Source organism: Vicugna pacos, chromosome 23 (assembly GCF_048564905.1).
Source record: "Vicugna pacos chromosome 23, VicPac4, whole genome shotgun sequence".
NCBI classification, from domain to species: domain Eukaryota; kingdom Metazoa; phylum Chordata; class Mammalia; order Artiodactyla; family Camelidae; genus Vicugna; species Vicugna pacos.
In genome coordinates this window covers 28,328,873-28,345,933 of record NC_133009.1, presented here as the reverse complement: position 1 = coordinate 28,345,933, position 17,061 = coordinate 28,328,873, and the positions used below count along the sequence as shown (strand labels likewise).

At 33.9% G+C, this 17,061-nt stretch overlaps 1 protein-coding gene across 1 annotated transcript in view; it reads right to left on the bottom strand.

Moving 5' to 3' along the window:
• The window catches only part of USH2A (usherin), a 698,253-nt gene that overhangs the window by 563,211 nt on the left and 117,981 nt on the right, over positions 1-17,061 (bottom strand). Inside the window, exons 9-10 of the mRNA XM_072948735.1 lie at positions 16,714-16,935; positions 15,507-15,600 (exon numbers count right to left, since the gene is read on the bottom strand). Coding sequence (XP_072804836.1) covers positions 15,507-15,600; positions 16,714-16,935 — 316 coding nt within the window. The remainder of the gene's footprint in view (positions 1-15,506; positions 15,601-16,713; positions 16,936-17,061) is intronic.

Here is a 17,061-nt window from a genome sequence, read left to right as displayed (position 1 = left end):
TCACTGCAGTTATCATATAATATTACAATAGTACATTGCTTATCTGTTGTCCTTATTAGCATCTGAGCTTCCTTAAGCAGGAACCAGGTTTTACTGGTCTAATGAATCCCAGCACAATGCCTGGAACATTGTAACTGCTCAGCAAATATTTACTGGGTGAGGAATGAATGAACAACGAATGCATGACTGAGTGAATAAATCAACAGACGGCTGGGACAGCAAGAGCTCACTTCTATCAGTGAGTTCATTTTCTTCATTCCTGGCTCCAGCACAGAAAACGAAATCGAGACACAATTATTTCCCTATTTACCCTCAACAGTAAAGTGCCCACACATGTCTTTACCCAGGTAATGCTTTCCATGTAGTAAGAATAGGTAAGGGGGCTACGGTGGGTGGCAGACCGAAGTGCTCCGTGCACATCAGCTGACTACATCTCTCCAGCAACCTGTGAAGTAGTAGTTGCTATCACCTCTATTACCACTGAGAAAACCAAGAGACAGGGAAAAAATTTCATAGTTTTCTAAAATCACCCAGTAGAATGTCAACTAGCTTAAATGAGAATGTAAGCATTTCTAAGGACAGCAATGTGTGTTGCTTTTTATTCATCCCTGTATTTCCAGAGCCTAGAAGAAGCCTAGCACATCGCAGGCATTCAATTTAGACAAATGATGGGCAGAAAAATAGACACAAACATCCATAGATAGACACCCTTGATCCTGACCCTCATACTATATGTGCTCCAAGGAGAGAAAATCATCTCTGAGGGAGGGAGGTGTTGAGTGGATTCCCTGCAGCTAGAATGTCCATCATTACCTCCTCCTGCTCAGAGTCTCCACTGGCTGGCAGAGCCCTGGAGACTCAAAGCAGGAGTCACCCCTCCCCTCCGGCTAGAAAATCCAGAGGTATGTGGGCAGCCCCTGGCTCTTTGGGAAGGGGAGGAAGGCAATCTGTTTCAGAGTGAGAGATTATAAAATGCTCACTTCTTAGTCAGCATAGTCCTACTTACTGAGCTAAAAGAAGTAATTTGTTCAACTATTCCTCAATGGCCTAAATGATTTAGAGATCTTGGGAAAGTCTGTAAATTGCTCCTTTCTCATCAGTAGAAGCCAGACCACTATGTTGGAAATTTTAAGAGTCTAAATCTCTAACAATAATAATTGTCCTCAGGCTCTGTTCACAGCTTCCTCTTTCCTTTGGATGTAGCAGTAATTGTAAGTCAAATGATGCCATTTCAGTGTAATTTCTTTTGTCTACTAGATAGAGAAAACATCTTAATAAACATAAAAACTTTGGTGTACTCATGTAACTGTTTTTCCAATACAAGTTTCCCTATGTATCTCTAATGCTCCAGTCACAAAGGTATTGTTACACAAACTTGTTAATTTATTATCAATAATAGATTGGGTTGGTGGGTGTGGAAGTAGAGATAAAACTTCCAACTGCAGAGAGAATCTCGACAGAAAAAGGCTGAATGCTTGGCACATGTTAAGTGATCAATATGTTTGACAAATGCATGAATGCATGGATAAAGGACCTAATAGATTGTTTGCGTTTATGACATGCTGCAGGACGGTACCTTAATACATGCAGAATTTAATTAAATAGTAGCATAAAAGGTTTAATAAATTACCTGCAAAATTTTACCTGTGGATTCCTATGTAATCTTAATTAGCAAATCTAAAACAATTACTATGCTTCACCATTGAGAAGACAGAAATACTCATGTATTTATCCTTCAATGATATATCCCTTTCTCAGCAATTATCTTTCTCCTAGTTACAAATTCTCATATGATTAAAGTGTCCACAGAAAAATTGTAGTAACCTGCTCTCTTGGAGCTGAAAATTAACAGCATAAATTAAATAACTATCAATACTACTGGACAATACTGATGGCAATACAATGATTGGGAATACTTCACAACACAGCCTGTCTGGCAATTCAACTATTAATATGTAGCGGCTACTTTTAGAAACTTTCTAATTCATGCAATGCCTTGTCTGTAGCTCTACAGGCAAAGTGCAGTGGAGGATTAGAAAACCATCCAATGAAACAAATTTTAATAACATGTGAAACAAACTCGACGCTTGCGAAAATGAACTATCGGCGGAATTACTCAGATAACTGATTCAGTTCTACACATCATCTCTGTATAAATATGACTGGCAGTCTATGTACTTTTAAGAACACGGCTCCTGACTATATGGTTTGTGAATACAGATGCTCTAACTATGACTAGTTGTTGAAGCAAACAGGAGCACTTAGATGATGGGCCCTGGAGTCTTACTCATTAATTTTGAGCACTGACTTGTTTGATATTTGATTTTTCCCTTGGCTTGTCTGCCCTTTTTATTCCCTCTTCCTCTTTTTACTGTGTGACTTGGTCAGGGCACTAATTAGAAAAGACACACAAGAGATAACACAATATTCTCTCAAGAGTCCAGAAGGAGGACTTCAAGATTTGATCATTTGTGGGTACTAGCCAAACCAAAGCGATTCTATTTTATGCCATCCATAATTTAACCCTATTGATATGTCATAAAATATGGCCTGGAATAGAGAATACATTGGTATAGGATAAACTGTTTATTTTACAAAGAAACATAGTGAAAAAAATGGATTATACTAAAATATTCTTTTCATGCAACTCTTCCAAATAAATTATGTAATATAAACATGGATTCATATGTTAAGAAGCATAATCCACTAGCTCTGTCTTTTAGTATTTAGGGTTCCTCTAAACTTAATGAGTAGACATAAAAATGCATTTGAGTTGCTCTTTGGATATAAAGCCATTTCATACTGGAAATTTTATCTAGTGTTAGTCTTGAGTACTAGATTAGTAAATTAAAAACCCTTTCATTAGTATAGCTGTATTTAATTTTTCCTTTTAAGATTTAAAATGCCAATGGTATTTACATTATTCGTTAATTACAAATTGTCAGCCTGAATCATTTGTTTATACTAAAGTCATTTTCATTTATTATAGTAATTAGTGTCTGCCAGGGAGTCTTTTTCGAATTACATAAATGAAAGTCCTTCTATATTTTCAAATACTTGCATCTGTAATCAAGATGTTATGGTTGTACTCTAGCATAATGCTCTACATGCAGAAGGTATTTCATAAATATTTGTTAAATGAAGATAGCAAATGATCGACCTTCACACTAGAACAATAAAGGTCCACAATAATCATTAATTTGATAACAGTTATTCCCTTCTGAAGAGTCACCTCCACTCTGTCTTTAGCCATAGTATGAATACTTAATGTAGATAGTATGTGCTTGACAGATTAATAAATAAAATTATTATATTTTAGGAAATTACACTGAAACATTTGACATGCAAAATTTATAAATAAAAGAGGAAACAAATGCACTTTTATTCACCACCTAACCAAAAAAAAAAAAAAAAACACCATTCTACTCCACCAATAACATTCACAAGTGTTTCTGGTATTCACACTTTACATTTTCTGTATTATTTGTTAACATAGTATTGTTCCACATGGTTTTAAATTTTACATAAATGGTATACACTTCATGTATTATTCTACAACAAACTTTGTGTACTGAATTGTTTTGAGAAGTCTGGATATGTGGATACAATAGCTATGCTCATTCATCCACTGCTGTGTTTCATTTAAATATTTGTAAATTGTTTTTCCAGTGGTGACATCATCCCATGAGCAGCATGAGTCTGCATTTACATATAATTCACATCCTTCTCAGCTTCTGAAATTTTCAGATTTTTTTAATCTCTCAGCCTGATGGGTATAAAACGTTACCTCATAGTTTTGATTACTTTACTGATAACCAGTAAAGTTGCAGGTGTTTTCATATATGTACTGACCATTTAAGGTGCCACTTTTGCTCTCTTCTGTGAATTATCTGTTCAATTCTTTTGATATGTTTTTCGGTTAATTTGTACGATTTCAAAATACCCTTTGTTAAGGTGTTTTGTTGCTAATATCATCTGCTAGTATGAAGTTTTTCTTTTTCTTAAACTTTGAATGATTAGAACTCTCTAATTTTAATACTATATATACCAGTTTCTTCCTTTATTAGTCTGTGATTCATGTCTCCAGAAGTCATACAGACATACTATATTTTCCAAGGGAAAAATGTTATTTATCTTTGTACGACTTGATATTGGGAAGGACAAGACCCTGCCACCTACTATCTTCTCCAAATTTATTTCCATTATTTTTGCTCCTCTGATCATCCTTATATTAGAATCATGTCAAGCCACAGAAAAAAAATTGTAATATTTTTACTGGAATTAGACTGAATTTTTATTATGATTGGGAAGAATTTACATTTTTGTGATATTAAATCTTCCTCTACATGAGCATGTTGTAACTCCCCATTACTTTAGGTCTTTTAAATATTTTTGAACAATGTTTCTACCATACACATCTCTTGGTAGATTTTTCTTTGGATATTACTATAATTTGTATCTCTTTTAAAGTTTCCTGTTTTGTGTTATATAAAATGCAATCAATTTCCATGAATCTATCCTATATCTAGCCACCTTATTGAACTATCATTAATATTTAATAATTTGTAGGGTTTTTTTTTTAATTTTATGACCAAATCATCTTGTCTTCAGATGTTGATGGTTCAGTTACTTCTTTCCCATTCTTTAAGTGTTTCTTTCTGTTATCATATTGAGCTGGCTAGATCCTTCAATTATAATTTTGAATAACAGACCATCTTGTCTCATCCTGACTTTAAAAGGAATGCTTTAGTGGATGCACCAGTATGTGCACTGTTGTTTCTAGAATTTGTAGATGTTCTTTATCAGGTTAAGGAAGTCTTTTTCAGAGTGTGCTGAAAATATGTATCTAGATGTGTGTTAAATATTATCAACTGTTTTTTTCCCCCAAATCTATTGAAATGATGTTTTTCCTCCCTTCATGAGTTAATGTGGTAAGTTGTATCAATGGATTTATTAATATTAAATTTCACTTGCATTCCTGGGAGAAACTCAATTTGGCTACCACGTATTATTCCTTTTATCAAGAGCCAGATGTGATTTGCCATTATTTTAAAAATTTTAGGCTTATGTTTACAATTGAGAATTATATTTAAATTTTTTTTGTGCTGTCCTTGTTTGATTGTGTTTCTAGCCTCCTTACTTCCATTGATAGAGTTCAAAATAAAGATCTATACCCTAGCTAAAACCTGAGCATGCTGTATATTTAACTTATATTTTTCTCTAGACTCCTCTATTCCTACCACCAACACTTAAGAAAATGTAAAAAAAAAAAAGTCTTCAATAAAATTTTATTGGATTAACAAAAGATTCATAATTTTAGTTAGCAGTTGTTTTCCCGTATTCTATTTTTCCTGACTAATTTACATAACAGTGAAATAATTCAATGCATTCATTCACCACAAACTATTTACTCAATACCTACAATGTGTTCTGATTACAAATTCTACATAGTTTGCTGAGACCAAGTTTATTGAATAGAACATGATCAATGTTCATACATTTTCCATGGTATCTTGACAAGAATGTATATTTTTTTCATTGTTGGAAACAGGAATCTATTACTTCAAGCTTTGAATTAGTTTAATCCTCAATTACTAAGGTTTTTATTTATTTATTTACTTACTGGTTGCTTGTTTGATCAATTACTAGACATATTAAACTTATCTACACTGATGGTGGATTTGTCAATTTCTCCTCCCAGTTTTGTCAAATTTTGCTCTATATTTTGAAACTATGCTATGAGATGCACGTAGATTTAGAATTGTACTTTTTATCATTATATAATGAACCTCTTTATCCCTAATAAAATTTTTTAAAGTCTATTTTACCTAATGTTAATATAGCTTAAGCCAGCTTTCTTATGTTTTTAAACTTTATGTGTGCTTGTATTTTAAGTATCTATCTCACGATCTTAGCATCAGTATCATACTAACCCATGTTGGAGCCTGAGACCCAATAAAATGTCTATCCCTATACACACTAATAAAATATCAGCCCATATTTGGAACCATGTGGTCTGAGGGCAGACATTCTTTCTTCTGTTAAGTTTAAGGTGTCTTTTATTGCCCCAAATGTGGTTAATCTAGTGAGTGCTCCATGTGAGCTTGAGAAGAATGTGTATTCTGACACTGTTGGATAAAGCAGTCTAAGGTGTTCAAATATAACTAGTTAATTGAAAGTATTTTGAATTCAACTTTCCTCACTGATTTCCTGCCTCCTGGATCTGTCCATTTCTGAGAGAAGGGTGTTAAAGTCTCAATGATAGTGGCTTCGTTTATTTCTCCTTCCAGTTCCACTTTGATGTTGGGTTGTTAGGCACATACACATGAAGGATTGCTATGTTTCCTTGTAGAAATGACCCCTTTACCGTTATGTAATGCCTCTTTTTATCACTGATAATTTTCACTAGCCTTAATTCTGCTCTGTCTGAGTATTTCACTGTTCACACTAGTGTTCTTTTGATTAGTGTTAATATGATGTAAATTTCTCCATTCCTTTAATCTATGTTTCTTTATATTTAACATGGGTTTCTTGTAAACATTCGATCGTGTCATGTTTTTTATCCCCTCTGGCAATCACGGTCTTTTAATTGATGTTTAGACCACTGATGTTTACAGTAATTACTGATGTCTGGAGTAATGTCTACTGTATTTGTTACTATCTTCTATCCATTGCCCTCATTATTTGATTCTATTTTTGTCTTCCCCTCTTTTTCTACCTTTTGTTATTTTAATTTATCATCTTCTATGATTCCATTTGCTCTCCTTTCTTATATCAATTATCCCTTTTTTGCTTTTTTAAAAACTAGATGCCCTAAAGTTTGTAATATATATTTACAACTAAGTTACAATAATTTACAACTAATCTAAGTTCATTTTCAAACACTACACCACTTTATGGATAGTTTAAGTACCTGATACTAAGGAAGCACTCCTAGGTCCTCCCTCCTGCCCCTTGTATCATTGTTGCCATTCAATCCACCAATACATAAGCTATAATCATCAAGTATACTGTGCTATTATGAACAAATTGTTATCTTTCAGATCAACTAAAAATAAGAAAAGTAAATGTTCTTGCTTTAGCTTCACTTATTTCTTCTCTAAGGCACTTCCTTTTTTTCAGTAGATCCAAGCTTCTGATCTATATCATTTTCCTTCTCTGTGAAGAACTTCAACATTTCTGGGAACAAATTTCCTCAATTGTTTTTGAGAAAGTTTTGATTTCTTCTTCACTTCTGAAGGGTGATTTTGCTGTTTACAGAATTCTTGGTTGGTGGGTTGTGTCTCTCAATACTTGAGATATTTAGCTTTTCTTGCTTGCCTGGTTTCTGAAATATCAGAATTAATTCCTATCTTTGTTCCTGTATAGGTTAGGTGGTGATGGTGGGTTTCTTGCTTGTTTTTGTTTTTGTTGTTTCCTTTCTGGTCTCTTTTCAGACTTTTTTAATCGTTGACTTCTTGCAGTTTAAATCTGATATGCCTGGGCATAAGATCTTGGAGTTTATTTCTCTTGGCGTTCTCTGGCTTCTTGGAATTGTGGTTTCGATGCCTGACATTAATCTGGGAAATCCTCAGTTATTACAGCTTCAAATATTTTTTCTTCTCCATTCTTTTGCTTCTGTTTCTGGTATTTCCCTTTTGCATATATTGCCTTTTAATAACTGTCCCACAATTCTTGGATATTTTGCTCCTTTTTAAAGTCTTTTTTTTCTCTGCTTTTCAGATTTGGAAGGTTCTATTGACATATCCTCAAACTCAGAGATTTTCTTTTATCCATGTCTGGTCTCCTAATGAATCTATCAAAGACATTCTTCATTTGTATGGCATTATCTTTTATCTCTAGCATTTTTTTTTTTAGAATTTCCATCTTTCTGTTTACATCATTCATTTGTTCTTGCATTTTCATTCTGTATCATTTTCCTGTGAGAACCTGTAGCATATTAATCACAGCTTTTTTAAGCTCTAAATCTGGTAAGTCCAACATTTCTGCCATATCTGCACCTGGGTCTGACATTTGTTCTCTTTCAACCATATTTTTTGTCCTTTAGTATACCTTTTAGTTTTTTAAAAAAGCTGGACATGATGTAAAACGAACTCCAGAAAAATATGCCTTTAGTGACATGGTGGTGAGTTGTGAGTGGTAGGGAAGTGTTCTACAGTCTCAGTCTTTCAATGAGTGTGTGACAGTTCCTCAATCTGACCCCCTAGGTGCAACAGGATAACCACGGGGGGCTGGAGTTGGGTAATTTCCTTTCCTTTGATTGTATTTTTAATGTCCACTTTAGCAACATCTTGCTATTTTTATACTCTCCAATATGTTGTGCTATTATTAATACAGTTTACATTTATTAACTATATTATTAAATAATATTATTTAGTACAGCTAATATATATATGCTGATATACTTGCTCACAATTCCTTCTTATACATCATGCCTCTTTTCTGGGATCACTATATTTCTTTATGAAGTATATCTTCTAGGAATTCTTTTAGTGAGTCTACTGGTAAAGTTGATAAATTTTTGTTAGACAGAAATGTATTTTCTTCCTCCCTTGCTGTTAATTGATAGTCTAGCTACAGATACAATTCTAGGTTTGTTGGTTACTTCCTCTTTGCACTTCAGAGATACTGTTCCACTGTATTCTGGCTTCTACTGTGGGTTGAGATCTCCAATGTCACAATTTCTTATACATTCATATCTGTAAATGATTTGTCTTTTTCTCTCTGGCTACCTTTAGGATCTGCTCTTGGTCTCTGGTGATTTTCAGACTAATTATATCTGAGCTATAAATTTTTTTTTAATTCATAGGCTACTTAGGGTTCAGGAGAACCATGTCACTCCTCAACTTTGGACAATTCTTTACCCTTTAAGTATCTTATTTTACTATTTTTATATTTTCATTATCTCTGTTTGCTTCTTCTATAAAGCCATCTCAATCTATCCTCTTGTCCTCAACCTCTTTTTCATGTTTTTAATTTACATTTTAAAGGCATTTATGCACAGACCTATGCAGGGAAATAACTAGTTTAAGTATGTTTTTCAAAGATTAATAATATCATCTATGTGTCAGATAGGAAATGAAATTCTTGACTTTGACTCATTAAATGTACATCTAATGTAGATTCTATAATATGAACTGCCTGAATGCTAGTTACATAAAAGTAAATTCACTAGTGTTACAAAAATTGTAAAATAAAATGAAATACATTCAGAGTAAAAGTTTCTGTGAGCGAACAGAAACAAAAGTTGTGGTCAAGCTCAGTGTGGAATAAAAATAAGACAGAAGTTAGTCACAATGACTCATACCTCTGAACTTCAGTGCTCTAGAGGAGTACACTCTCTAAAATAACAGGAAACATCCATTTACATAAAAAGCATTGTAGAGTGTGACGTTGGCACCACTCAAATTATTGAATGGCATAAAGGCTTATTATATAAAATGTTTTAAGCTGGCTCTGCTATTTATAACACTAACAAAATGCATTCTGATAGTTTGAGTTCAGTTAATTCATAAAATCCATGATTAATGTTATAAAAGGGTCACAAATCAGAGCCAAAGAATAAGAGAAGTATTCATGGTTACTAATAAATTGCTCTGTGAATGCTTGGCCACCCTTGCAGATAATGATGTCACAAAATGATGAAAGAATAGTTAAGTAGCCAACAAAGTGCCAGTGCTTGGCGGAGGCACTGCTCATTGCATCATTCTTGGCCTACAGCCCTTGAAAGGTGAACATAACTGTTAAAAGAAAATGAAAAATCATAAGGATGCAAGTTTCAGCTGAAGGCACTTTTCTTAAAACTAGACTCTATCAAAACTTGAACTCTTAGAACAGGTAAAGAAAGTACTAGATAAGGGCAGGAAAGAAGTAATAGGTATATTGTAGCCAGGCTACCACTTTAACTGATATATAACATACATTCGTGAGCTTCCAGTTCCCAGGTTGTATTCCGCAGCAATGAACTTAACGCATTTTTTGATAGTTATAATGGATTTCTTAAGTGGGTGAACCAGCTACTTCATTACAATAAAGTTAATATCACAAGTAGTTAGGAAATGATCTAAGAAGTACAAGGGAGTATTGGCGGGGGGTGTTTAGAAGCCAATTTACCAAATAATACACATTGCATAACTCCATGATATGAAATTTTATAACAGGCAAAACTAAGCTATAGTGACACAGAACAGATTGGCAGTTTCCTGAGAGTGGTCGTTGTGGGGACGCATTGTCTACAAAGGAACACAAGAGTGAACCTGAGGAGGGGAAAACATTCTATATCTTGATCAGAGTAGTTATTACACAAGGGTGTACATTTGCCAAACCTCAAAGTATACATTTTTCAATTCACTTCAAGAAAGTTGATTTAAAAAGGAAAAAAGAGTAGTTTTGCAAGATGTTCAAATTTGGTAAAGGGAAAAAGAAATCTCTTTGTATTATTTCTTACTCCTATATATGAATTTATACTTTTATCAAAATTTTAAAATTACTTAAAATTAGAAATACATATACAAGTAACAGTAATTATGATTATCCAAATAAAATTAATCATTGAAAAACTGTATCAAACAATCCTATGATTCATGCAAGTTCAATGCCATGTAATCTTGAAACCTACTTTAAAACAACTCTGTTCAAAAGTTATCTTAGTCTGCTGGGATTTGTTTTGCCGTAGATTCATCCTAAAATGGACCCAGTAAATTAATTATTCACTGCTTCAGCCATTTGGGGTGACAAGTACTAGAAAATTATTCTCTATTAATGAAATATGCCATTATTATTTACAGCATGCATAATACATTAAAGTGAAAACCTTAAAATTGCCAATACAATATCAAAATGTGTCAAAGTTCCTAATCCAGTAGCACTGAGGAGAGTCAGTGAGCCTCCCCAAGGTACATGTGTCTTAAGTTTCACAAAATATAACTGAATACTTAAAAAGTAAGTGGGCCTTAAATCACCTTAGAATTAGTGGGGTCTTCGGTAATAGATTGAGTAGGTTTTTATTATTTGTTAGTTTTTTTTAATTTTTATGAATGGACTAAAGAAACAGGAACTATGAAATAGACTGTTGATCTTGCTCTGCCCAGAATAACTAATCACATCTTCCAGCTTCTGGGAAGTCTCAGTCTGTTCCTACAGTTCACTTTGTGGGGTTCAGAAGCTTAAAGGTCTCCGTAGGCCAGGTAGTTAACAGACATGAAGCCACCCAGATGTAAACTTAAGGACAGTAGTAAATATGACAGCAAATGAAAAGTAATAATTCTCTAAAGAGGATAATTACTATCCTGAGTTATCCTGTTATTGCCAAGGGGGAACATGGGCACAGTGTTGGACTACTTTCTACTTAAGAGAAGCCAGAGATTTTAAAGAGAGAAAAATTAAATAAAAACTTTTTAAACACTGTTTCTGCCCAACAACCGCCAGTTTGTAACACCAACTTTAACACAGCTGATGACTGTTTCATACAGAAAATTCTCTAGAATGGCTTCATGTATGAACTTGTTTCTGCATTTACCATTTTCTTCTTTTCTCCTGGCTTCATTCATTTTCACTTCCGCTAAAAACACTTTCTCATGGGACTGACAATTGCCAAGAACTGGCATATTCTCAAGGCTTACGTTCATCTGTTTGCCAAATGGCTGTAATATAATTCACAAAAGCCCTGTTTATTGAGTAATATTACTAATGGCTAGCATAATACTGTGAAATTGAAGATATTCTTTTTGGATTATGTCCAGATCTTTAAAAAGAACATTGGTTCAAATAGGATATGAACGGCTTGTATTAAAATATATTTTTTAAAAAGTGGAACAATGTGAAAAACATTTGAATACGTATATTTTCAAATTATTGTAAGACAACTTTTTCAGACACATAAGTCCCACATGTATTAAAATACAATGAATGATAAAATAAGAGATGGCTATGCTTGTAAATGCTTTATAAAATCATTTATCATTTTCAACACATTGTTGAAAATACAGGACTGAGAAATCATTCAACTTAACACAATCTATTGATTTTTTCCCTTCAGTTGCATTTGCCAAACTTTGCTAAGTGAATGGTATTTGTTACTTTTTTATTTATGGCTAAATTCATGAAGTATCAAAATATGTCAAGGAGGAAAGCAACGGACAAGTCAACTTTTAAACTTTTGTTTTCAAAGGGCACTTAATGTCAAAATAAGTAGCATTACAACATATTCTCAACCTTAATGATAGTTAATTATTTCACTAGTTCATAATCCAACAGTCACCACCTGAGACCAAGTCTGAAAAATCCCAACTTGACTTCTGAAACCAATCATGAGCCTTGAGTCATTTAATGGCTCTATTTTTAAGAGGAAGCATGAAATCATCCAAGTATCATAAAATATCAGTCACTTAACTGTGAGCAGTTGAAGAGAAAGAAGAGGGGGAAATGGGATGAGGTACCAAGAGAAAGAGAGGGGGTAGGGGAAGGGAAGAGAAACTAGTCAAACTAAAGCAAGAGAAGCTCAGAAAACACCAAACATACGATGGTATTAGCCAGTCCTCAGTTTGCACTTAATGGGTATACTCAGATCAAACTGCTCTACTCATTTCACACCTGAGCATTTTTTAATTGGGTTATTAGTGGGTTTAGGAAGGAGGAGTGAGATTAATGAAAGAAATCACTGACTGCAAAGGAAAGAAGTGTCTACCTTAAAGGACTGAAAGAAGATACCAAGGAAAATAGAATAAATGTCAATTTAACTGTAAAAATCAAGAACAAATCAAACTGCCAAAAATTTAAACACAATATATGGCTGAATAGTCAATCAATCAACTTAATCCAATTAATTTCTCTTCTGTAACAATATAAGCCATACAACTAAACAATAAAATCAATGCTTTTTAAAAAGATGGTTTTTTCTCATGATATACTAATCAAATCAAATTCAAAGACTCCAGTGTTAGAAATCCAGGAAGTGTATAAGATTCCTTCTTTCAAAGTAACTATCAGCTAGTGGCAAAGACTAAATGTGTAAATAAAAAGATCAGCAGTGTAAAGCAATGATCTGGAGAGTAAGTTCACAGGGACATCTGAATTAGAACATGAAAACTTGGGTTCGAGAACACAGAAAGAAAGAAAGGCAGCTGGAACCAAATCAAAGACCCTGAGTTGAAACTGAGAATCATCACTGCATCCTAAATATGCCAGAGGATGCCCGCATTTCAGATAATGTTCTTGCCACTGAATAATACACACTAATGTAGTCAGAAACCAAATTAGATTAATTAAGAATCTCAGAAGACAGAAAAAGAATTTGCCAAAACCTCTAAGATATTTAAAAAAAAACAAACAAAAACAAGATATTCCATGAAATCCTAAAACAAAGTGCACAGAGAAGTGAAGGGACTAAACACAAGTCAGGTCAAGGTCTGGAAGGCAGGGAAGTTCACAAGTCACAAGGAATCTATGAGTTTTCAAAGACAAATATACTAACACATAATTCCATATTTATGTAACAAAATATACCAATACAACCATCCCATACTCTTGTCATTGAAGAATTGCTTTTTAGAATGACAACAATTACATAATGTAATTTACTGTATTTACAACTTTTCATTTTATTGTAGATATGGCCAAATTATCCTCCAGAACTTTTGTACCAATTAGTAATTCCATCAATGATGTATAAAAGTTCATATTCTCACAAATCTAAATGTTATCAATTTTGAAACTTCCTGCTAATTAGATAGTTAAAAACAATCTTCTGTTATAAATTCCACTTTCCTAATTAAAACTGAGGTTGGGTAACCTTTCATGCATTTGTTGAAAATTATCAATTCTTCTTTGTAAATTTTTTGTTAATATATTTGCTCCTTTTTTAAGTTGTATTTTTCTTATTATTCTTTAAGTGTTCTTTGTGTATTAGGGATTGTGACATAATAAAAAATACATATTCAGTCTCTGGCACATAGTTCCTAAAACTCTTGTAATTTCTGTACTGTTAAGAGTGATGGGGGCATATTTTGTTACAATATTTGGTTTCTGTCCCCAGTCCCTTCTAAAATAGCTCCAGAGCAGTAAGGTGAAAGGAGCATTTTTTTTCTTATTCATAACAAATCCCTTCAACCCCACCTGATTTTATGTTAATGAGGTGGTTTTTGGAAACCCTCTAAGAGCAGAGGCTGGTTGCCAGGGGAACCAACCATGTGATTAGAGGGTTGGAACTTTCAGCCCCACTTCTGGACCTCCAGAGAGAGACAGGGGCTGGAGGTCACGCACAATCACCAATGGCTAATGATTTAATCATTCATGCTTAATGTGCCTTCCGTATAAACTCTAGCTAAAGAGGTTCAAAGAGCTTCTAGGTTGCTAAACGCATTAAAGTGCTGGGAGGATATGCTCAGAGAGGGCATGGAAGCTCTGTGCCCCTTCCTCCACACCCTCCCTATGTACCCCTTCCATCTGGGCTGTTCTGGATTTGCAGCCTTTCATAATAAAAGGTCATCTAGTATGTAAACTGTTTACTTGAGTTTGTGAGCCATTCTAGCATATGATCAAACACAAGGAGTGGGAAGGGGAACTCCTAACTTGTAGCTGAATCAGACACAAGCTGTTAACCTGGGGACCCACTACCTGCAGTTGGCATCTAAAGAGAGGGCTGTCTTACGAGACTAAGCCCTAAACTCACGGGGTCTGTGCTAATTCCAGTTGTGTCAGGGTTGAATTAAGTTGTAGGACACCCAGTTAGCATCCACAGAGAATTCAATTGCTTAGTGTAGGAAAAACCCACACACATCTTAAATTCTCTTACAAACTGGCAGCCGAGTGCTTCAAACACCATTGACTGAAGACTTTACACTACACTTTTATTACTGGTGTGACTGTTACTGCTGCTGTACCCTTTTTCATATCAGCTGTTACTGATGTTTAAGCTGAATACGTCTAATAAATCTCTCTCAAAAAGTTTTTTTCATTTACTTCTTATTCCTAAAATGTAGCTAGATTTCTACTTCAACTGTGAAACTTACCTGGATAATAATCATAGACAAGCTAAAATAATATAACTTGTAAGTCATCTTACTGTAGATTTTCAAATTACTTAAAATTCCTATTATCAATAATGAATTAAATTTGATTGATGCAAACAAAGATCTCTCTAGATACCTTTGCAAAAATTTACCCTTTAGATACAGTAACCTGACCCGTTTTTTAGTGCCATCTCTTCAGGTACCTTAAACATTGTTATAAAATATGATAATGTTGATGAAATGAAGAAAAAAGAAAGGGAAAATAAAATCTCTGGGTTTAGTATTAGCTGTTATTTCTTTCATAGAGAATTTTTTAAAATTAATTTTAGAGTTTATTAATGGCTTTAATTTTTCTCTACAAAAAAGTTTTCTGAAATAGTTAACATTTCAAGTTCATATTAATTTATTTTTTTCATACCCAGAAGTTAGACCAAATCAAGAATTTATATTCAACACCCTTCCTTTTCTGAGATTTCCAATCATTAATAGGGAACTCACCTGAAGTCCTTCAGTGAAGCTTTCCTGAGAGCAGAGGCATCGGTAGGGTCGGCTTGTCGTGTCACAGTTATCGGCATGACCATGGCACTGGCACCTGTGAATGTGAGCATCCGACAACTCAGAAACACCGACTCCACTGTTAATGTATGTAAAGGTCTATGCATATATTCACTATGTGGCTCCAACAAGGGAGACAAATGTGGAAATCAACAGAAAAGTCAGTTTCTCTTTAAGCCTGTGGATAGTCATGAAAGTTTTTAATTAATCCTGAAGCATTGAAAGGATCATCATCAACATCCAAACCACACTGATTGTGAAGGTGATTTTCAAGCCCATCCTAGGTTGTTTACACCTATTATCAACCGTGTGGCAAGCTTGCCAAGAAAGGGCATTTACTAAAACTACTGAAAACACAGCTAAGACTATAAGGTTTAGAATAAACTACAGAATAAAGGTAACAAATTTCAATTTTGTTGGTTTTTTCCCCTAAATTAGGTGGTGAATATTTAATACTATTATTTTTCATTGTGCTATTACTTAACAAGTAACATTTATATGTTGATATTCTGATCTGTTTTTAAAGATGTGCTTTATTTATAGGGCATATCATTCTTGTACAAAACAGTTTTAAATATAGTCTATGTATGTGTGCCATTTCCATAGTAGAGAGGTTGCTGCCTGTTAGTTCTCCAGCTATTCACTTGTTTAAATATTGTGAGCCATGTTCTCAGTTACAGTCAGGTATTTATAAAATACTTAGGGTATATTAGATCTTTCCTTTAAGGGAAAATAAATATTCCTCATAAAATGGTGAACTGTGAACTTAGGGAGACCCAGCCCAGTACTTACAAACCAGCTGGCACTACAGTTACAATTCCAAATCTAGTTCTTTCTCTTTGATTTCAAGAATACTTGAAAATCATATTCCAGAAAAAAAACAAGCAAAATATTTGGTAAATTATTTCTAAGTTGGCTTCAGAATATCCTAACTTCTAAACCCAATAGCTTTTGAAAATTTATGTGATATTATGTACAGCAAAGGCAGATCTCTCCCCCCCAAAATCTGAGAGTAGAAAACTATTTCAATACATGAAGATTGGTATCTGACTTGCTCTAAAATGTTAATGTATTGTTTAGTAAGTATGACAAAAATCTTGAAAACAATATTCATAATGAAAAGCACACTTGAAACAGTAATGAACACTACCTTCCAGTGACGGTGATTTCATTGACCCCATAGTATCTGTGTCTGGGGCTGACAGAAGTCTCAGTTGTGTGGTACTGTCCATGGAAATGAAGACGTACTTGTGTGGCTTTTACAAACTCTTGAAGAGATGGGGTATTATAGAAATTATTGTATCCAGGACGATGATGTGGTCCAGGTGTCAGGATGCTAAAGGTGACATTACCACGGGAATATGGAGTAAAACTAGTGATGAAAGAAGTTTGAAATCATGAAAAAATATTCACATTTTTGACAAAATAACAATCACAGCATAACATTAGTAATAAATTCTTCATTCTGGGAAAACAAACATTCCATATATTTCATACA